The following is a 22,258-nucleotide window of genomic DNA, read 5'->3' as shown; positions in this document are numbered from 1 at the left end:
AAGTCCAACGCGAAGACGCGACGACGCGAAAACGCGATACCGTGACTACGTGATTCGATTGTTTAATTGCGCGATTTTAATTCGAATCATATTTACATGCCGTCGAAAGTCGAACGATAAAGCGGCGAACAAAATATATTTAAATTGAAATATTTTTGAAGAAATTATTTATCAAATTATTTCCCGATACTTGTAACCGCGTTTAAAAAATTTAACGGAGTATCTCGCACTGCTATCTTACTGCTCGAGTGTCGCCGTGCGAATAATAACATGTAGGAAAGGAATTTGAGCGTCTCGCCCCACTACAGTTCTATTCAAGTGTTGTTGTATGAATGATAACAAAGCCATGAACAATAGCGCGCCAATGTTTACGCCAAGGCCGAATACCATGTTAGGTATTGCTAATTCGCTGCCGAAATATTTTACGTACTATAAAATATATATGCAAAATGTTAAATTATATAAGTATTTTAAATTATGGATCAATTTATAATATTCAATTATTTATTTATTTATTAATATCAAATATTTGTTAAACGATTAATATATCACGGAGTTTATCGTTATGTTAATTAATGGATTTTACGATTCGATCATTTTATAGCACGGTCTTAATCCAAATTATATCTAGATCGTCGAAAAGTCAAATGATAAAGCATCGGACGAAATATAATTAAACTTTAAGTATTTTTAAAGAAATAATTATTGCTTATAAAAGGAGAGAAAGATCTTATTTACTTTTTACTTAATAAAATTAATAATATTACGAAACTTATCGTTAATTACTCGGACATGCGATTCGACTATTCTATTGCGCGTTCTCAATCCGAATCATATTTAAATCATCGAAAAATCGAACGATAAAGCATCGGACGAAATATAACTAAACTTCAAGTATTTTTAAAAAAATAATTATTACTTATAAAAGGAAAGAAAGATCGCGACAAAACAATAATTTACAATTTTGTTTCCTGTTACTTTGATTCTTAATTATATGTGTATACATCACGCGAAATACGCGCCTTGAGATTTATCGTTGCAATATAATTACGTATTATTTAAGGTAAAAGATAATTAATTATTAATCTTATCAAATTATTTCCAGATACTTGTCGCGATCGCGTTTAGAAAAGGAATTTTAAAGAGCGTCTCGCCTCACTACAGTTCTATTCAAGTGTCTTCGTATGAATGATAACAAAGCCATGATACGTTTACGCTGTTAACAATGTTTACGCGCGTCAATGTTTACGCCAAGGCCAAATATCATGTTAGGTATTGTTCTAATTCGCTGTCGAAATATTTTACTTATTATAAAATATATATGCAAAATATTAATTTACATAAATATTTTAAATTATAGATCAATTATTTATTAAATAATTAATGTATCGCGAAATTTATCGTTATATTAATTATTCAATTTTGCGATTCGATCGTTTTACAGCATATTCTTAATCCAAATTATACACTCATCAATTTTTTCGTATTTACAAATACAAATGATAAAGGTTTATTAAAACTATAGATGAGAGATTTAATGGAACAGCTTCAGCGTATTTATAACGATTTGGAAGACAGGAACGAAATTGCCATTATAGAGAAATACGGAAGGAACGCAAGATATTATACGGCAAGACTGATAAGTAAGGAATATTTTTTAATTTTCATTCCACTTAGCATTTTTAATAAATTAGCTGTTGAAGTTATCTTCACAGAAAAAATTTTGTATATTTTGCAAAGCATTAAATCAGCGCGTAAATTTCAATGTTGTAAAGATATATAGGAGTACAAAAGTACTCATTAATCAATTAATATTGTAGTATTTGCTGCTTGCAATCTATTTGTCTTCACAGATGTTCAAATGTGGCCGGACATCCTGCAAATTATTTCATCCACAAATACATCTCGACCACGTCAGTTGCAGGTTTTGACTGAATATTTTGTTGATCAAGAAAAATATTTCTATTATCTGCTACTACATATAAATGCAGCTATTTGTATAGAGCTTGTTTCACTTGTAGCGACAGAGACAATGCTCATCGCATATTTTCAATATATGTGCACAATGTTTACAATTGCTAGGTAAAACAATAAACACAAAAATTTAAAAAAAAATTAAATTAAAAGTTTTGTTTTCTCGTTTGGTACGAACCCAAAGATTTATTCTGCAAAATATATATTATAATGCAAAACTTAAATAATTTGTCTACTAGAAAATGAAATTTTTACTTATTCTATATATGCAATGTTATATAAAAATTTCTAAGCAATTAATTTTACAAGCTCTGCTTTGAAGAAGAAACTTTAAGTAATACTAAGATCAAACTACACTAACAATAAGAGAGAGAGAGAAAAAAGATATTTTATTTTTACTTTCATAATATTCAAATTTCTTAATTTTATATTTGTGTAATATTACGAATATGTGCTATGTGTTTTTATTGGACCGTGCTTACTTACTATTGTAGTACTAATTCTTCTAAATTATAATTATTCAACATTGCGAGATTATTATTTAAGCCATATCATTATATACATCGATAATAAATTATTTACAGTTATCGTATCGAGAAGGCAATAAAAATTCAAATATCGCAAGATATTATCAAGCATAACAAGAATTTAATAAGAATATAAGAAGTGCCATAGATATTCATCGAAAAGCCATGAAGATAGTATCTATTTTATATTACATGTGAAAAATATACTTAATAATATTTTATTGTATTTAAAGGTTGGGCATAAATATGATATCTAAATTTGAGATATCATTTTTCTTTTTGATAATATTTGGAGTAATGAATATTTTTCGTTTATGACACGCGCGCGCGCGCGTGTATATATATATATAATGAATAAAGTCACCACAAAACAAAAAGAGTATTTATTTATCAATACTATTCTTTTAATAACAATTCCTAATTGTTATTATTAAATAACTATCCTTAATAGTTATTATTAAATAACTATTCTTAATAGTTATTATTAGTTATTAGTTATTATAAACTTGTTTTTTTTTGCATGTGGGAATTTGGAAAAAAATGTGAACCCTTTGTTTAATAATTATTATAGTATAAAAAAGTTTTTAAATATTCATGAATGTTTAATGTGCGTTTAAAAAAGTGTAAAAAAATCTGTTTTTTTATTTTGATTCATATATGTGTATCGCTAGTGATTTAAAATCTGAAATTATGTTGATTATAAGTCTATAAATCAGTTTTTTTTAATTATGATATATTCAAATACACACACACTCACAGATTTTAGAGATCCATCTAATAATAGCAAACATATTTAATTTAAAAGAATTATAACATGAATAAAATTTCTTCTTTTATTTCTTTTTCAATTCTTTTACATTAAAAATATTTAATTTATAAAACTTATTTAATTATATTTCTTACAAAGCATACTTTAAACGATTTATAATTACAATACAATATAAGATTTAAGACAAAAATCTTTTATTTACCGCGTATTTTAACACACATATACATATACGTATTCTAATATATATTTTATATATATGTACATATTTTTCTTTTTTATAAATGTTTTTCATATTATATGATAAAATTATAAATAGAATTGCGTCTCAAATTTTTTCGCGAATTATGGATGATCTAAAAATTTGTAGTTTAAAATAAAATTATTGTACATATTTATTCAAAGATTGATATCAAATTGATCAAAGAGTCTCTAATTACGATTTAATATGGTATAGAAATGAGACACTATGATGTGATATAATATATAATTATATTACACGTCTCATTCTCGATAATAATAGGTAATGTAAACTGGGCTTTAGAAATTGATCTCTAATTGTATGTTAGATTTTTCAGATTGCATCATCAACATATAATGCTGACGAACTCTCAATATCCATTATAGTTGGATTTGTTAGTCTTTTATATATGTTCGTATAGCAAACCTTGTTGGACAAGAAATTACAGATCATTATAATTATTGCTGCGTAAGAAATATCGTAATTTATATATAGTCATATCGTTTTACGAACTTTAATAACGAAGATGAAAATTTATATAATACAGCAAATATACATACGTATATAATAACATATGCGGAAATTACTTACAGTTGTTATTTTTCTCGATTTATTTATTCTTTATCATGTATTATTGTTATGTATAGATATAAAATTTGATGGTATATAGCTCCACTAGACATAGAACAGCTGATACTGATTCTGATACAAAGAGGCAACAAGACTTTTGGCCTGTATATTGGTAGATTATTTATAACATCCATAAAAGGTTTTGCCACGGTAAAATTTTATATATTATGAAATATATTGAATGTGTTACAAATTTGAAAGAAACTAAATAAAAGCAATAGTTTAATCATTTTTCATTACAGCTAGCAAATGCATCTCTATCCTATTTTACAATCATGTATTCTGTACGACAATAACGTAAGTATATCAACTGAGATACTATACTGGAACAAACTTAATAAATGTATAAAAATGCAATTTATAATAAATGAGATAATATCTAACATTAACATTGATGCTGGTGCTGGTGATATACCTAACAGCTATATTCACATAATCTGACTACATCAAATTATTGTCGATGTGTCACATTATTCAAAAGCAACTAAATTTTAGAAAATGTTTTATTTAATTATTTCATTGTCGATAATAAATATATATTTATTTTTTACATTTAGCAAATGAGATAATACATGTAAATCTTTCTCATCAAGGATGTCATATATAGCTATTTTAATTAATAAAATATATTATATTTATATTTTTTATACCTTTGCATACAGACATACATCTAATATACACATAAATATACACACAACAAACATATTTCAATAAAATATCATGATTATAGATTTGATATGATTTATTTTCAAAATAATTAACAATTTCGCACAGATGTAGGGAGAGACAGTTCTGTATGATTTGATATCATTCCTATATACTTTATCGTACATATTTTGTTATCATGTAATATCCAATGTAGTAAATATATTCATATATATATATAATATTCACAAATTAGTTTACATTTTTGTGATCGCAAAATTTAATAAAATTTATAAAAATTATTTGTATAACAAAAACAGTTCTAGATACATATACATTATGTTCTCAGATTTTTCAGCATTTAACGTTCACTGTTCATCGCATCTCTATTTTTGCTTCCCAATCATCATTGAAGGCACTTGGAAATATTTGTAATATTATAATGGCCAATTAAACCGAAAGCACACACACAAATTGTATTTTGTAATAAATTTATAAATTTGTTATCATAAGTTCCTTTATACAAAATAATTATTACAAAAGACATTCGATCTGGAAACTCACGCGTACATATGATTATATCTATTGTTTTCTGTCTTAATAGTTATAATTATCTCTTAATTTTATCTGTTCTTTACATTTCTCTCGTCTGTTCTAATATTAGCTTCTTTTTAAAAATAGGCTTTTATCAAGATGAATCCAAATTATTTTCATCCTAAGTCTTGTTATTTTTATTGTTCAATGGACTAATAATTGCTTAATTATTTTATTTCTCTCTTCTTATCACTGTGTACGCCAGTGTACACTATATATCATTGAGCTCAATTATGATAAAACAACGCTTTATTGGCACACTTCGTATAATGAAATTGATGTACAAAATATATGTATATATAATAAAGATATATCTATATACAATAATTTAAAGTACATAGTTTTCTCAACAAATATCTTGCATATATCATAGATTGAAATTTATCAATCGTATATTGTATGATCAATATATTGTCTTCATATGTTTCATTCTTTTATCCTTTGATATGGTAAAATATCTTAATATCTAATTTTAAGTTATATGTACTATGAACCTTTGAGGTACTTAACGAGATGTAAATCTTTATTTTTAAAAATAATAACTTAACTCAGTGGCACTTTTTAGATGCACGTTGTTTAAAAAAGGCACTTTGAATTCCTATATCACAACTATACAAATTTTACCGCATATAAAGATATATCATATTAATACTATTAATACTATTATATAATTTCGTCTTTTTAAAAATAGCATAAATTTTTATCAATATCACTCATATCAAGTTAAAATCTGATTTTTAGTTATTTCATGCTACACATCAAACAAATATATCATGTGTTTAATATTTGATTTCTTTTATGTGAAACACAAGTTTTATATGATTTATGTTACTAATATAATATCAAGAAGCAAATTATGACACTTTTTTCATCGATCGACAATGAAATTAAACTCGTATTTTTCATAAATAGATCGGATCGTTATTATTGGATCATTTGCAAATATCTATTTTCTTCCAGCAAAGAGCTAAGCGAAGACGTCATGTCATTGACAACCATATTGGCGCTAGCTGGCAGAGGTTGCGGTAAAGATATAGGATGCGTCGAACTGGAGACGTTAGTTTCGTGAGTCTGCGCGTTGCCGGACCAATTCCTGCATTGTTGGACGTATTCCAATGTCCTGCGATAAGAATCTTGTCTCATACCTTGAGGTGGCTTCACCGGCGAGCCCTGCTGCGATTGACTAATATCCCTGCACTGTATTTCCGGTAATGGTCCGCCATGTTGATCGTGATAGCATTGATTTCCGTAAGACCATGGGCAATTACAATTATACTGTTGATGAGTCGAAAGATTGTTGCGCGCTTGACAATTATGTGCACAGGTCTGTTGTTGTTGCTGCTGCATTCTACAATTGGTCTGCTGAGCGTTGCAAAGCTGTGGTGACGTTCTCTTCGAGACACCACCGTCATTGACTTGACGATGCGCGCCACTGGGATGAACGCAGTTGGTGATTTGCAAGCAGGGTGTCGACTGTTGAGATTGCTGGCAGCTTGGAAGATTGGTCGCAAGTGTATTTATCGGTTTACTTTGATTCGGGAGATTCAACTGAGAACAATGTGGCGACATTGGACCGCATTGATTGGTCATCGAAGATTGTTGCGCAGAATGCATGTTGGATATCTGACCGTGACCGTTAGGCGTCACCATAGGCCTCGTGCATTGACCAGAAGACTGCGTACACTGCGTGTTCGGATGGGCAATGGTCGGTGGTGGATTGAGTATTGGCACGGTTGGTTGCGCGCAATGTGGCGACAATTGTTGACAGTTGTTAGCTGTTAGCCGCATTTGCATTGCGTGATTAGACGGCCCGCAAGTTTGGTTGGAATGATGATTGATTTGGCTAGGAGCGTTGCCGGTGCAGTTTGCGTTAACTTGACCGGCGCAATAATTCGGATAGTAAGCATGATGTGCATGATTCTGGGCACAATTTCTGGTGAGTTGGGCAGAGTTCTGGGGTAAGTTTTGGGGTGCGTGCTGCGGCGCCAACGCGCCAGCCGCAGGAGACGTCAGCGGTTGATCACTCAAGTGAGTCGAAGAATAGTGAGAACTCGGCGACATGACTTGCGCTGTGGCTGGGCTCGCCACTTGTCCGCCGGTGGCTTGGGACCCGTAATTTGGCGGCGGGCAATACTGCGACGAAGATTGAGTCGTGCGTGAGCTTGGACATTGACCGTACGGCGTAGCAGAAGAATTCGGGTAGTTCGGACATGGTTGTTGTGCGACTTGTTGGGTGGGATAGCAATTTTGTTGATGTGATTGATTGTAATTACACGTAGACTGCATCTGTCGCTGATAATGTAAAAGATTCGTGCATATCGGCGATTGACAAATCGGTAGAGGACTGCTGCGATAGCTAACTTGATTCCCACCTGCTTGAACCTATAACAGCGCAATAATTGATTTTGAAGTCAAAAGAAATCAATGTTAAAGAAATTTTACGAATCTAAGTAGATAAGGAATACGCTAATATGATTACCTGATTCAAATACTGCATCATCTCATCAGGAATAACCAGTTTGTTTTCTACCATTTCACCTTCACCCATCTCGTCTAGAATTACCTCTTGGTTGGGATGAAGCTCGGGTTGTAGCTCAGGCAACTGTGCCGATCTTGGCCTGGGAGGAATCGGAGGAGAAGTCCTCTGGGCCTGGTTACTGCGAATAGGTTCAGACATTCGCCGATCATTCGATGGTTGCGTACAATGACCGCTCGGATTGTTCCAGTCGCCTGGCATCGCCTGAATGTTCTGCGCATAGATGTCATATCGTTTAAAACTGTTTCCTGTCGTATTTGTGCATAATTTCGAAGCATGGAGCATACCTGAAGGGACATATTTTGCGTTTGAACAACGAGATTACTTGTCGAGTAAGGCCCTTGAAGATGACTCGGCGGATTAAGTCTGCCGGAAGTGGTGCTCATCTGACTGCTTCTTCTAGACGTACCAGGACTGATCGGATCGTAAAAACTTTCAGGTCCCGCGGGACCCATTCTTACGGCGCTAACGGCACTCGCTTGGCTGCTTCTTCTACTACCAAAATCTGTGGATTTCATACTGCCGTAATAAGTGCTGACGGTGCTACTGCTATCCCTTCGCGGCTCGCCGAGCGGTTGCAACCTCAGCTGGAGATCGGACAGACTCGTCTGCCGTGTCTGGCCACCGCCGCCCTCCATTTTCAGATCTGTGATCCTTCGATTGAGGTCGCCGATATTACCCTGAAGTGCGACACCGCGAATCCCTCGTACATTCGCTACGCCGATCGGCATATTCGGCACACCTTTAGCATTCAGTCTTCCTTTCAGACGATTCCTCGACACGGGCGCTTGCACTTGTTGTTGCTGCTGCGATTCCATACCACCTGCAACCTGCAAATAATCGATGTAATGTCATCTAAGAGAACAAATAACTGAGGAAAATTACTTTAAGACCTTACAAAAATCTTAAAATTTAAAGATCTATGCGTGATTCGGAGAGCAGTCCAAAAAACTCACCATGGCACGTATTGCTACAGGAAGATCGGCGATGTCTAGATCATCCGGTTCCTCGTTCCACGGTTCCTCGGCGAGAGCGATCCCGTCGCCGGTAAGAGCGCCTACTCCGGCGACCTCGTCGTTACAACCGCCTACCAACGGGCTGCCCTGTTGCTGCATTATACTGGGCGGACTGTTGGCTTCACTCTCGGACTTGACACTGGGGCTTGAGAGACTAGGCGTTTTCGGATGAAGATCCTCGCTTCTGCTGGGACTATGACCGCCTGCGCCGGCCTCGTCGCTGCCACCGCCATCACCACCGCCGCCTTTGTGCTTCTTGTTCGCGTAGAACTCGGCACCGTGAACGGTCTTGACGTGTTTTCGCAGCGACGACGGATCCGTGTACCGCTTGGTGCAACCAGGAGCTTTGCAAACGTACGGTTTCTGGCAGGAAATTGCGATAATGCGATTAAATAAAATTTTCTAGGTAATGATCGTTTGATATGCAGACATCAAAAAACAATCTGACGTATCTCTCGGCTATTGATATGTGAGTGAAGTACTATCTATCATTTATATATCTCTCTTATACAAAAACTTTATCCTGTTTAAATTTTCTTTCTTTCGTTATGGACAGTTGGAGAGAAAAAGGAAATGTGTGATACCTACCTCATTGGAGTGCGTTCTGTTTTGATGTTTCGCTCTGTCGCTGGCATTACTGAAAGCTTTGCTGCAACCTGGATATTCACAGGTATATGGTTTCTCACCGGTATGAGACCTGAGATGAGTCTTGAGATTTTCCAATCGCGAGTAAGCTTTGAAACAGCCCTCAAACTGTATCCAAGAAAGTATTTAATTAATTGTATATAATTACAATTACTGATAAGATAAGTTTTTATCTTAATTATTTTATCTTAATTACTTCTAAATATTAAATAGTTTAAGCACTATGACATATAAAAATAAATATATAAAAGAAAAACAATTCTCTTTGGGAAACTTTGTTTTGCTGAATTAGTACGCTGTTATTTTTATCGCATAATTTATCGAAGCAGATTCAAATGATTCAATCTTTTACTTTAGTCTAATTATTATAACGATATTCGCATTCTTATAGTTATTAACATTTTGACATAAGACGCGTCAATTTTCCCGCCTTCCGCGTCACGTGAACGCGCGTCAAAGTTAGTCGCGTGTCACGTGACTAAATTCAAACCATCGGTGATAATTCCATAGACATAGTATGTATAGATCGCGCGTAGTCTATCTTAACCATAAAACACAAATTGTATAGTCGCGTGCACAGAAAGATCAAGCGATCATTCGTTTAGTATAAAGAAAGTAGCAATGTTCTATACATTACATACTTGATTGGTTAATTTCTTTATACATATGCATTATGCGTCTATGCAAATTTGTCTGAATAGAAGTCTGTTTATCTTTTTTTAACTAGAGTAACATCGTTTCCATAATAACCATACATTTTACATTTTAAATTCTGAATTCAAACAGTGTCGAAAGTATCTAATATAGTAGTGAGTGATTATCTCGATATTTGAATTAATCCGCGCAATTGCGTTTAACGTTTCTCTTCTTCTCGATATTTGTAATCGGCGTCAAACCATTCGTTTCGCGTTTCGTCGATTTTTTCGCGCGGTGTATCTACTTTTCTGATATGCGCTCGTCTCGGATATTTTCATAGCATTTAGTTGCCCGATGACAGATTCACTCGTTCGGGGCATAAAGTAACGTCGAGAGGAAAAGCATCGAAGGACCATCAACAGATTAATCAAGACGGATGATCTCGCTCGCTCGCCTTGTCACGTCGCTACTCAGAATTTTCGCGCCGCACGCGTCACGCGTAACAATGGCCCGCGAGTACCGGATACATATACAGCCTTTCCTTTTAATATTCGAAGAGTTTCAACGCGTCAATTAATTTGCTCGATCGTGAGTCAATGATTGATATCGCCCGCGGAATTGCATCAGAAATTGCCGCATAATTCAACGAGCGGGTTTTAATACTCGCGAGTGTCATCACGAATGGCGTGAATGCATCGAGGAATATCGAGGAACATCGAAGGACGATCGTTGCAACGGATTAATCGAGCGAGAGGAATGTTGTTCGTTGACGCGACGATTTCAAGATAAGTATTTTCGGATTTATTCTTCTTGTAAATATAGAATTATTTTAATATTATATATTGGAGGGCAAAAATATTCTCTACTGCAGATACGCAAATGATAAATATGTATTTTTAAATTATCAGATATTTGTTTATTTAAAATGATTTTTTTAATAATTAGCAATAAATAAAACGTGTGTTGAATAGTAATATTTATGAGATTTCTTAAAGTCGTTTTGTTAACATTTGTACGCGTCAGAGTATATGTAATTGATTAATACAAGAAGCTTTCCCTCGTTCGGGAGAAACAAGTAGGTACTTTAACTTACGGTACACTTGTGAGGTTTTTCTCCCGTGTGTCTTCTCATGTGCACGACCAACATGTACTGAGCCTTGAAGGGTTTTTCCTCCCTCGAGCATTCCTCCCAACCGCAAACAAAGCTCTTCTTGTTGGCATGTATGTGATCATTGTTGATATGTTTCACGAGATCGTCCTGGTTTAAAGGAAGATGCACATGAATTAATACGAATAAGAATAAACAACATCTCTTAAAAGATATCATAGATAATGGTGTTATTGTTATGCCGTTGATTCTCCAAATAATTTAATAAATATTTTCTATTTAACAATAAGATTAATTTTGCTCATTAAACCGTTCTTTATTTTTAAAAAATCTTTGAAAAAAGAAATTATAATATAAAGAGATTATAATTATTCGTGTTATTCTTGATACTTATTAACATAGAGATAAAACATTAATAAATATTAACTGATAAAAGATTAGTAGACATTAATAAATAGACTATTTCTATTTTTTTTTTTTTTTTTTTTTTGCATATCTGTATCACCTGTGTAGGAAACTCGAGACCGCAGTCTCGCCAATGACAATTCGTCTCGATGAAGTCACCAGGTTCGTCTCTAAGATCTTCGCTCGGACTGAGACCTTGAGGATGGGTCGGTGGGGCGGTGGTCGTGGTCGTATTGGTGGTAGTTGTCGCTGGTTCCCTTTTGACTTTGGTGGCGGTCCGCCTTGACGAGGTGTCGTTTTCTGCTGTCACCGAGGGAGTCGATGATTCCGACGCTTTCCTACAAGACTCTGCACTCTGCACACGTAAAAAGGAAATGTTAAATAAAGATCACTCTCGATACTTGTTATTCTGGTGGAGCCCTCATTATTATAACCGAAATATAGCGTAGTTTTTTAATGAAAAATTGGATTTATAAATTTCAATCATTTATTAATAATTATATCGATTTATCGTAAATGCAAATCGCGTCGTGTGACAATACGTAATTAACACGTATTTATTAAAAAGCATTTATTTGTTCGATTGTTGCAAACTGTCACAAATTCTTCGTATTGCTTTCTCTCTCTCCCTCTTTCGTTCAGTCTTACTATGTACTCTGATATAGACGTAACTACAAATACCTGATCGTGCGCATGCAGGTTTCTCCACCTCTGCGCTCCACATTGATGCGTCGCGATTTACCAGCGATACAGGTTGACAGGCGATAAGTATTCAAGTATTGACTAAGCCATTCGAAAGCGGAATGATGGAAATCGAAATATGATAGAAAAATGTCACGTTTCTAATTTTATCATATTTAACTTTCTTAAGTATAATAAATTTTTTTCTTTATTTCTGCCTCTGTTGTTTAAAAATAGAAGTTATGTGGTTCAAGAATTACTCAAACCAGTTTTGCCAATAACTATTAATAATGAAAGAATAAAAATATCGTAATAAGTTTTCTGCTTTTAACGCGACATATTTCCGACCAAAAAAAGCAACAGATGAAACATAAGCCGTTGATATTTCAACGAATAATTTTTCCAAACGTAGCACCTTTGATATCTCACGATGATAATTTGGTTTTGCTTGTCCCATCTTTGATATCCAGAGTCTTTTTCATTATTAGTAGGATCGAAAAACTTTGAAACTGTGTCCGTCCTCCGCGTCGTTGTTAATAGGCAATCAGAAACCGGATATAAACATATGATTTATTTAATCTTATCGTATATCGCTCGGTCTTCTATAAAGTAAATATGAATCGAGAATTCTTCTTCGTTTACCGCGCGTTGCTACGAGGCACGAGCGCGACGACAAGAACAGAACACGACCACAGAGAGCAGAATGCAAGTCGATGCAAATCATGTCGGTAAACTTTACAGTGTGCGGACGCACGAGCGCGGGGGATAGAAAATGAAAACGCCGCGCTACGTCAGCGTGAGCGCGGATGCAAATAAATCAGTACGGGCCCCGTCGCGACGATGGCGGTAAAGAGAGAAGAACAAAGACGAGGAAGACGATGGTCGGAGTAAAAGAAGGAGGTAGGGATCGGCGGGAGGAAAAATAAAGGCGCGTGGGAGGGGAGGGGGACGGGGGTAGAATCGAGCGAAATAATGTGTGCGCGAGATTGCTTGTAACCCGAGGACCCTCTCGCGAGAGTAACCCAATCTTTTTCTCCGTCTTCCTCTCTCTCTCTCCCTCTTTCCTCTCATCTGTCTCCGTTGCTCAGCTTTGTCGCCGTCGTGGTTAACGAAGGCGAGCGATACGTGCGAAAGAGACAACGAAAGGGGAATGATTATTTATTCCCAATGAATATCGATGACGGGCCACCGAGCGTATATCGTACCTCTGTTCGCAATAACGGCTCGAATGGCACTCTCGGTCCAGCGTATCGCGACCTCCTTACTTTAGCACCCAACGTCTGTCGCGAGCGCGACGATACATTCGCATCTCGAGATAATCGATCGGGCAAAATCGCGGCCGAAACATAAGGACTTAATTGCACCCGGTACACAACGGGACGGTTACTCATTCTCCTTCGCTTACCTCGCTCTTCGGGGGCACCCCGACGTGCGGGCTCAGCGTCGCCGACGATGTGGAATGGGGCGGCACGCCGGGATACAATTGCGAATGGGGGGATAGTCCATGGGCGTGAGGGTGAGAATGAGGATGCGGCGGTGGTGGCGGGGGTGCAGGCGGCTGTAGGGGATGCGCGTGAGGTAAGAGCGCCGCCGCGGCCGCGCTCCTCAAAAGATGAGCCTGTAGCTGTTGCAGATGGGGCGTCATACCGGGATGCATGCCCAACGCCGGGCTCATGGCTGCGACATAATACAAATTTATTAATTATTGATACGTATGAGAGACTGTAGTAATTTATTGTGTAAATGCCTTTTTTCATAGTTATTTATCGTGATATTTATCTTACAATTATATAACGTCCGAAATGTAATTTTACAGCAGTAATAAAATTAAGATGAAAATCATTTTTGAGGAATACTTAGATACATATGAATATTCAGCGATTGATAAACATCTAATGCTTTAACGCTTTATATAATCGCTCTCGAATATGGCAACAATACCAGAATAATTGATAAACATCGAAATCGGACTGCATGTCCGTTCTCTTAACAGTCCGAGCACGACACGCCGGACTTCCGGTACGTAGACTAAGCTTGCATTTCAATCACGAGTCCCTGGTGGCTATTACAAAACCATCAAGTAACCGCGAAGAAACTATTACACTATGAATACATATGATAATGCATCCAATAAGCTCGTCTCTTATTGTTAGATGAATCCATCCATGCACGCGAGAATGTAACTTTATAAAAATTCTTTATATTAATAATATTTATCATTATTATTATCATTATTATAATCATCATAATTGTCACGTTTAAATTAAAAATAAAAATTATAAATAATCGGCGAATTTTGGCAAATATAATTTCTAGTTACACGTGGTGCAAATGTAAATTAAAGAGTGTAATTTGTGCGCGTATAGGATGAAAGTAAAATGAATAGGTAAAAATGACGAGAAGCTTGTGCGTAGTTCACAATAGCATACACAACGAAGACAAATTTAACGAGCGACTACATCCTGCGGTTATTCAACGATGCAACGCCGACAAACGACTGGCGTACTACGCCGCCTGAATTTTAATTCGTTAATTACTTCATTTAATCACAAATTACCGGGCGTTCTTAATTCGCGAGCAAGAGAACCTCCGCCTATATAATGACTTCATGTCCACCGGTACCTTGAACTCGTTGTTTATCGCCTTCGATCTTAAAGAACCAGATCATTAGAGCGATGTTCAATGTATATTTGCCTTTTATCATGAGCAGTTTTACCTAATTCATCGTCTAAATATTTAATACTTGTATCGAATTAGATTTGTCTCCTTCGAGAGATTTCGTCACAAAATTCATAAATATTTAATCATTTATAATTTTTATTCTTAATCCAAATATTTTGTATTTATGTGTGTGTGTGCTATGACAATTATAATAATAATAATAGCAAGTATCATTAATATATAAATATTTACAAAATTACATTTGAAATATATCTAAGAGGCGAATTTATTTGCGAACAAAGTTAGTTTCCTTCGTCGTAGGAGTTTTATAAGAAATAAAACTGTTTGAGTAGCTGCATCATATTTATTAGACTTAGACTAAGATGAAAAGAGAGTAATTCAATCTATTTTTTTTAAATTACTTACCGGCAGAAAGATGTCCATAACTTCCACTCGCGCTGCTACTTCGCGAACCGTTCACGATGGATGCTAAGCTGTTTGGGCTAAATCGAATCATGCTGTCGATGTCGAACCTGTCCGAATACGGTGAACTACTTAGCGCTCTTTTCCGACTTGCTCTGATTGCCGAGGCTCTCGGACTTCCTAGTCTCGACGATGCTGAAATTAATGTATCAAAATGAATTTAAACACACGCTTGTGGATGCAAATATACGATGAGGATGAAAAAAATTCAAGTTTTAAATCTCCAATTATTTTTTTCAATCTCGCTCACTCGCTATTTCTGTATCAAGCAGAGACTTAAGACGATTTACAAAATTTACAATTAATAATTATCACTATGAAATGTTAATATAGTTTTTCTCTCGGAACACGCATTTTTAGCATTTATCGCTGAGGTGGTAATCAGGTACGTAGGTAGAAAGAAGTCGAACGGAAGGTGGAGAAGATCCAGGAACGTTGGGCGCAGCAAGAAAGAAAGAGAGAGAGAAAAAAAGAGTCGAGGAGACCAGGGAGAGGGAGCTGATCTTGCGGCTTGAACGTTTTAGCGGCGATTTGCCTGCGACCGCAGCACAACGATGTAATATACAAACCACTTTCTTAAGAGCGCGGTGGCGGCTCGCTTGTACGTACCATCGTTGGTTACATGGTGGCGGTTATATGCTCTCTCTTCCTTCTCTCGACACGTCACTTCTCTCTCTCTCTCTCTCTCTCTCTCTCTTTCTCTCTCTCTCTCTTTTTCTCTCTTTCCCTCAGATTTCTTGCATTACCTTTGCAGGCAATACCCACGGGATTAAGCCGCGAGTGCTCTCCTCGCTTTCGTACTCCTTTTTCTTCCGTCTTATACCTGTTTCGTCTTTCTTTCTTTCTCATCTCTTCCCCTCCCCGCATCCTATCTAAGGAGCAACGCGATACACAGAAGACGAGCACGAAGAGCGAAGCTACCCTTCTCCTCAATTTCCACTTGGTTGATCGCTCGTTTGCGCACACAACGGGTATAGAGTTACTCGCAGTTGTGTGGAACTCGGCTCTTCTTTTTTGCGAAACCCGCGTCGCGTCGCGCCCAACCCGCACAAACGGTCTTCTCCTCTTTATCTCCCCCTCACCGGTTATTAATTCGGCCACTGATCAGATTTACACTGGGTCGACGCGACGGCAGCAGGCTCGATTGCCATGCGGTTTTTCCACACGATCTGAGACGATCGCGTGCTCAATGAGCGATTTATCGCCCGTTTGCTTTCTCACAGTCTTCCCTCTTAGTTAGCAAATTATATTTTAAAAAGGTTTGCAATTATATCGTCGTTTTTTCATTAATTAAAATAGAACGATGGTTAAAGCATAAGGAGATTTATCGAACGGTCAGGATTCTTTCTCGTCGTCTCTATGGGAATCGGATTCATCTCATCCGTCAGAACCAAAGGGTTGCTCTCCCAACGCGTTCGATCCCGCATCGTGTCCAGCAATTCTCGCCGAGTTTAATGAATATGCGAACGAAACCCTCGTACGTTCTTCTTACCCGGCTCGTCAGCCTTATCGTGGTTTCGTTTCCTCGCAAGCTGCAGGACCTCGACATGCTCAATAAGTCCCAGGTTCTTCTCTTCGCTCCCTCGCGCGTGCAGGTCGAACATGGGATTGAGACATGTAAATTGGTGCAATCGTCCATTCCGATCGGCGCGGCTCCTCCCATATACGGAGGATGTCACGGCGCTATATAGCGCTTTTCAAACGGCGCTTTCCTAAAGTATTTTAAAGTAGCTAAAGCGTTTAAACTCAAGGCGAGGATCAAGCGTTTCAATTTGAACCGTTCCATGATGGCTCGTCAGACACGTTCTTGTAATCAATCTCGTTATCATTCCCGCAGAAGGACGGCGAAAGATTTGAGTCTTTAATGTTTTAAGTCAATGATTTCGATGTTACGATGATTTCGATAAAAAAATTAAGCCTTTGATATTCCGCGATTGTGATTGTTGAGATACACGCACATACGTGTACGCATGCACAATCAAACGTGAAAATTTTGCATGAAGAGATCGAGTGAGGAGAAGATGATGAAGAGGGCGGGAAGACGAAATGTGAGACAACCTGTAGGGTAGGCGCTAAGGTGTTAATGAGGTCGTGTCGCTCCGAGTCGATTCAATTATGCGGCGGTGGCGGCTAACGAGGCCCCGTTTACCCTTTCGATCGTCTTTTAGCCTCTCGGCCGCTTAACCAGTCGATCTCCTACCTGCCGGTAGTGCCACTACATACACGGCTAGCCGCGGCACACATAACTCAAGTCGCACGTTAGAGAAATGCGTGAACCGTAGATATTAAAGGGGGACTCATATATTAGAGTATATCTTACCATCGATAGAGAACGGGAATTCGGACGAAGCGAGAGTGCTAGCAGGACCTGCCGCGTGTAACAGATACTCGGGCCCCAAACCACCCAGTCCTGAAAGTATATAAAAAAAAACATTATATTCGTGTAAGATCCTGACGAACGGACAACAAACATCATCTCAGTTTGCTCGAGAGGGAAGTAAAGCACGACCGGAACGGTTACCCTTTCGATCGTCTTTTAGCCTCTCGGCCGCTTAACCAGTCGATCTCCTACCTGCCGGTAGTGCCACTACATACACGGCTAGCCGCGGCACACATAACTCAAGTCGCACGTTAGAGAAATGCGTGAACCGTAGATATTAAAGGGGGACTCATATATTAGAGTATATCTTACCATCGATAGAGAACGGGAATTCGGACGAAGCGAGAGTGCTAGCAGGACCTGCCGCGTGTAACAGATACTCGGGCCCCAAACCACCCAGTCCTGAAAATATATAAAAAAAAACATTATTCGTGTAAGATCCTGACGAACGGACAACAAACATCATCTCAGTTTGCTCGAGAGGGAAGTAAAGCACGTCATTACCGGAACGGTAGATCACGCGCGATGGATCGAATTCAAAGACACTTTTGTACGCTAGAAGAGAGACTTCCGGCGGAAATGCGGGCCCCTTTTACGGGGTCCAACGTCGTTCATAGAGAAAGAGAGAAGGAGGGGAGAAAAATGTAACGGAGATAGGTCGTATGGTCTACAAGCACTTCTATTCGTGTATCCGAATAATTACCGTGTAACGAGGCGTTGGGACTGTGCGTGGAGGCTTGGAGCTGGTGGTAAAGATGGTCCATGTAGTTGATCCGGTACGCGGGATGCAGGGCCGTATGTTCCGAGAGGGGATGACTTCTGCGTAGAAAATCACCGCCGGAAGTCCCGTTGCCGGCAGACCCACCTCCTCCACCCCCGCCAGCGTTGTTACCGTTGCCTCCGTTGCCGTTACCGGATGTTCCGATCGCGGTGCTGCCGGACAATCTAAAAAAAAAAACAACAAAAAAACGTAAAAATCATTAAATTAATCCACTCGCTACTTAATAATAAGAGATCAAAATTGTTCGCAGAAACTGTAAAATAGATAAAATCGTCGATGATAAAAGCCTCCCTGTATGAGTACGTAGCTCTCATTAACAAAACGTATTTCTGGCGAGACGTTTATGATTTACAGCGAAAAGAGGGGGAAGAAAAACATTCTCGTTTGACGGATGAAATTACGACACGCTCCGTAGACGCGACAAATGGCGCGTGTCTCTTCGTCAAAGCTTCTATTCGCGTCGCTTCTTGACGCAGACAGGTGTCTTCCGTCAATGGCATGGTCCTATGATCAAAGTATAACTTTGTTCGCGGGGGGATAGAATAATGCGTTTTTGTTTGTCTCGTCCCTACTGAACGTCACAATGCGTGCGCTCGTTCACTTCGAGGAAAGGAACCGGGGTCCAGAAGATAAACGAACCGTCATGAGAGAGAGAGAGAGAGAGAGAGAGAGAGACGGCGCGTCTCGTTTTGAGTGATGGCAATTCGCCACGCTCGAAACATCGAGAAACGATGCGTGTCTGGTGCCTTCAAAGATCCTCTCGACGTCCGGGTTCTTCACCATCGGACTTCGCTGCTAACGGGAGTCTCGTGCGAACAAAATTGTGTCTTTCGAGCGCTCGCTTATGTCGCTTGTATTAAACGTTACAATATTAAATCAACGCGTGCTTCGAACTTACGAACCAATGTACATTGTACGACAACAGGTTCTTCGCTCTTTAACGCTTTAAAGAAATATAAATTACGAAGAGATCCGTTTGCAAAGCGCGAATTAGACAAGCGTTACCGAGACGACCGAAGGTCGAGACTACGAAGAGAGAGTAAAATTTTCTTCGCTGATCGTATCTCACGTTCAAGTGCAGAGGAGAAGCACAATGTAAAAAAAAAAATGCAATATTATTGAGAGACAAATATACAAAGATTTAATTAACCGACAGGGTGATTTATACGATGCGCCGCGGATGACAAAGTAAATAATACCATGGATGGAACAGAAACAGAGGTACGATTGGCGCGTGTCGTAACGTTTTAAGGCAGATTACGATGTTTGAGTCGGTCGCTGTCTAAATATTGGCTCCGCGCTTCCACGAGTTTGCTGAGTAAAGACAACCGGGTCGACTGTTTGACTTTGCTCAGTGTCCACGGATTTTGATTACTGTCTGTTGGCTACCCGTTTACAGTGGTCGACCGTGTTAAAACGTTTGTCGCGATACTCGTTGACAGGTCGATGGATCTCTCAATCCCGCATCGTTTCCGTGCTTCTAAAGACGTTAAAACTCTATAATATTATTTCAAATTAAGACATGTCAAATATTACATATGGATAAATAACTATGATATTAATTAAAATTTATGTAAAACTATAGAATCCCTTATAAGATTTCTCTATCACTCAATTGCGGCAAACGATCGTTTCCATTAGCAACATAATTATTTCTTCCCGCGAAGCGGCGACGGTATGACAAAAATTAGGGCGCTTTGACAGGCTGCTTAGTAGCAGATCCCATAAAAAAGTCGACTGAGAGAGAATCGGGAGGAACTGGGGACACCATTACAATGAAAACATCGTCGACTCTGCCGGATTTGGCACGCTCGTGTTCTTCGTTTTTTTCGCACCGGGAGAGAAATGGCCGAGAGAGAGAGACGGAATTTGAGAACGTTCGATGGAGGAAAAGAGAAGGAAACTATGAAAGAGAGAGAGAGAGAGAGAGAAAAGGAGAGAGAGAGAGCAAGCTGCGTCTATTTCCAATCCTGCTGACTGCCAGATGACTCGAGGTATGGTTCAGCCTCTGGTTGCTGTCCTTCCTTCCTTCCTTTTCTATTGCTTTTCTCCTTCCCCCTTCGCAGTCTCTGCTTTAAAAGCGCCTGTCACACTTTGCAAATTTTTAAAATATCCAGATCGGCGATATACAAATTCGATCTTTCCTTGCCGATAAAAGAGAATTATGATATAAAAAGATTCTAGAATTAAATTATTTTTTGCAGAAAATGTATTTTTCTCGGATGCAAGTATCAATCATTTCAGTATATTTGCATTTTACAATTGCACGAAAATATTCGAATCATTTCTTTGGATGGTTTGATGCTTAATCACACTCCATCAGATCCACACTCAGAAAATGCGTACGGTGCGAGAAAAGTTTTATTTTTTTCCCTGCCTCTTCTCACATCTTGCCGTCTCTCTTGTCTTTTCATTCTTCTTCGTTCCTGTCTCTCTCCAATCTCCGAAATTCTCTGTCGCACGCACATCCGCGTCCTTCTTCCACGTCATAGCTTCCCGTCCCCGCCGAAACAGCCCTCACCGACAGATAAAACTCGAGTCGTTAACTCGACACGCCGGAAACCGACGCATCTATCTTTATCTACGACCCGTCCGCCTCGGGAACTCAGGGGTCTTCTTGAAATTCTTACGGTCATCACGCTCGTTTCTTCTCAGCGATGTTCGGTAATGTCGTATTTCCGATTAAAAAGTTTTTCAAAGTGTAGACTGCCAAGGCCATTTTTTGTTCGTAATTTTTAGGCCGACGCAAAAGTCAAAAACATCTTATTAATAAGAAGTATAATTTATCGTGGTTCGGGTAATTTCGTAATAAATTAATTTCTTCTCCTCCGTACTTTTGCATACATCACAAAATTTATTGCTGAATTATCCGCACAGCAAAAGTACTTTAAAACTTATAATAGTTAGAATTATCGAATACTTAAGAATTTCTCTAGAAATTTTATCGGCGATAATTCGACCATCGCCGGCAGACACGCGACGTCTCGGTTGTTTTAATCTCGTGTGGAAGAAGGAGGAGGAGGAGAGGGAGAAGAGGGAACGACGGAGCCGGGTGAAGAATTAAGGTTCGCAAGCTCATTAACGTGACTCGTGGTAATGAGGCGAGCTAAGCGGTGCCCGGGAACATCTGCCCGGTTTCCCTGCTGCTCCTCGCGACTCGAAAAAGAAAGACGGAGAGCGCGACCGACGAAAAGAAGCTCGTGCAGAGGCCGAAACGGGGTAAAAGGATGCGACTTAAGCACACGAGCCGAAAGCCGATCAGCGCGATGTGGAAAGGCGAGAGATTTGGCCGTTACCGAACTTTATCCCTCTCTCTATACATCGATGTAAGATGACTCTTTATAATTTGCCGAATGAATATAATCCCCGTGACTCGTCAAAATTGACGACGCCCCATAATGAGAGATCTGTATCAATCTTTATAATCCTATGGAATCTTCGCTATTATAACTTGTATTATCGTGCGATCACATCAATGGTACAATTATTTGTACATTATCTAAAGCGCAATGGAGGAAGAGGTTGAATATGCGGCGTTTCTACGGAGGT

The 22,258-nt window shown here is 38.1% G+C and overlaps 2 protein-coding genes across 2 annotated transcripts in view; one reads left to right on the top strand and one right to left on the bottom strand.

The window, feature by feature from the left end:
• The first annotated feature begins 1,224 nt into the window (after nucleotides 1–1,224).
• On the top strand, nucleotides 1,225–2,682 carry LOC115243029. Its single transcript, XM_029819685.1, has 3 exons — nucleotides 1,225–1,267; nucleotides 1,526–1,643; nucleotides 1,854–2,682. Exons 1-3 carry the CDS (start codon nucleotides 1,226–1,228, stop codon nucleotides 2,084–2,086), a joined length of 393 nt encoding a protein of 130 aa, XP_029675545.1. The 5' UTR covers nucleotide 1,225; the 3' UTR covers nucleotides 2,087–2,682.
• Nucleotides 2,683–4,862: 2,180 nt separating this feature from the next.
• Nucleotides 4,863–22,258, bottom strand: part of LOC115243028 (transcriptional activator cubitus interruptus) — a 79,708-nt gene continuing 62,312 nt past the window's right edge. The window contains exons 2-12 of the mRNA XM_029819684.1: nucleotides 18,632–18,873; nucleotides 18,241–18,330; nucleotides 15,492–15,683; nucleotides 13,810–14,081; nucleotides 11,824–12,078; nucleotides 11,304–11,468; nucleotides 9,518–9,682; nucleotides 8,870–9,292; nucleotides 8,201–8,743; nucleotides 7,857–8,126; nucleotides 4,863–7,759 (exon numbers count right to left, since the gene is read on the bottom strand). Of these exons, the coding sequence (XP_029675544.1) occupies nucleotides 6,302–7,759; nucleotides 7,857–8,126; nucleotides 8,201–8,743; nucleotides 8,870–9,292; nucleotides 9,518–9,682; nucleotides 11,304–11,468; nucleotides 11,824–12,078; nucleotides 13,810–14,081; nucleotides 15,492–15,683; nucleotides 18,241–18,330; nucleotides 18,632–18,873 (4,075 nt within the window). The 3' untranslated portion in view covers nucleotides 4,863–6,301. The remainder of the gene's footprint in view (nucleotides 7,760–7,856; nucleotides 8,127–8,200; nucleotides 8,744–8,869; nucleotides 9,293–9,517; nucleotides 9,683–11,303; nucleotides 11,469–11,823; nucleotides 12,079–13,809; nucleotides 14,082–15,491; nucleotides 15,684–18,240; nucleotides 18,331–18,631; nucleotides 18,874–22,258) is intronic.

Source organism: Formica exsecta, unplaced genomic scaffold (genome assembly GCF_003651465.1).
Source record: "Formica exsecta isolate Colony F162 unplaced genomic scaffold, ASM365146v1 scaffold669, whole genome shotgun sequence".
In the NCBI taxonomy this organism is placed as follows: domain Eukaryota; kingdom Metazoa; phylum Arthropoda; class Insecta; order Hymenoptera; family Formicidae; genus Formica; species Formica exsecta.
The sequence above is the reverse complement of the archived record's forward strand: the minus strand, read 5'-3'. Positions and strand labels throughout refer to the sequence as shown.

Excerpts from the sequence above, each read along its gene's own strand:
- LOC115243029 (XM_029819685.1), top strand. The coding sequence starts at position 1,226 with ATGTTTACGCGCGTCAATGTTTACGCCAAGGCCAAATATCAT. Across the intron at positions 1,268-1,525 it reads ACGCCAAGGCCAAATATCAT|ATGAGAGATTTAATGGAACA; the intron begins GTTAGGTATTGT and ends TTAAAACTATAG. Across the intron at positions 1,644-1,853 it reads TTATACGGCAAGACTGATAA|ATGTTCAAATGTGGCCGGAC; the intron begins GTAAGGAATATT and ends TTGTCTTCACAG.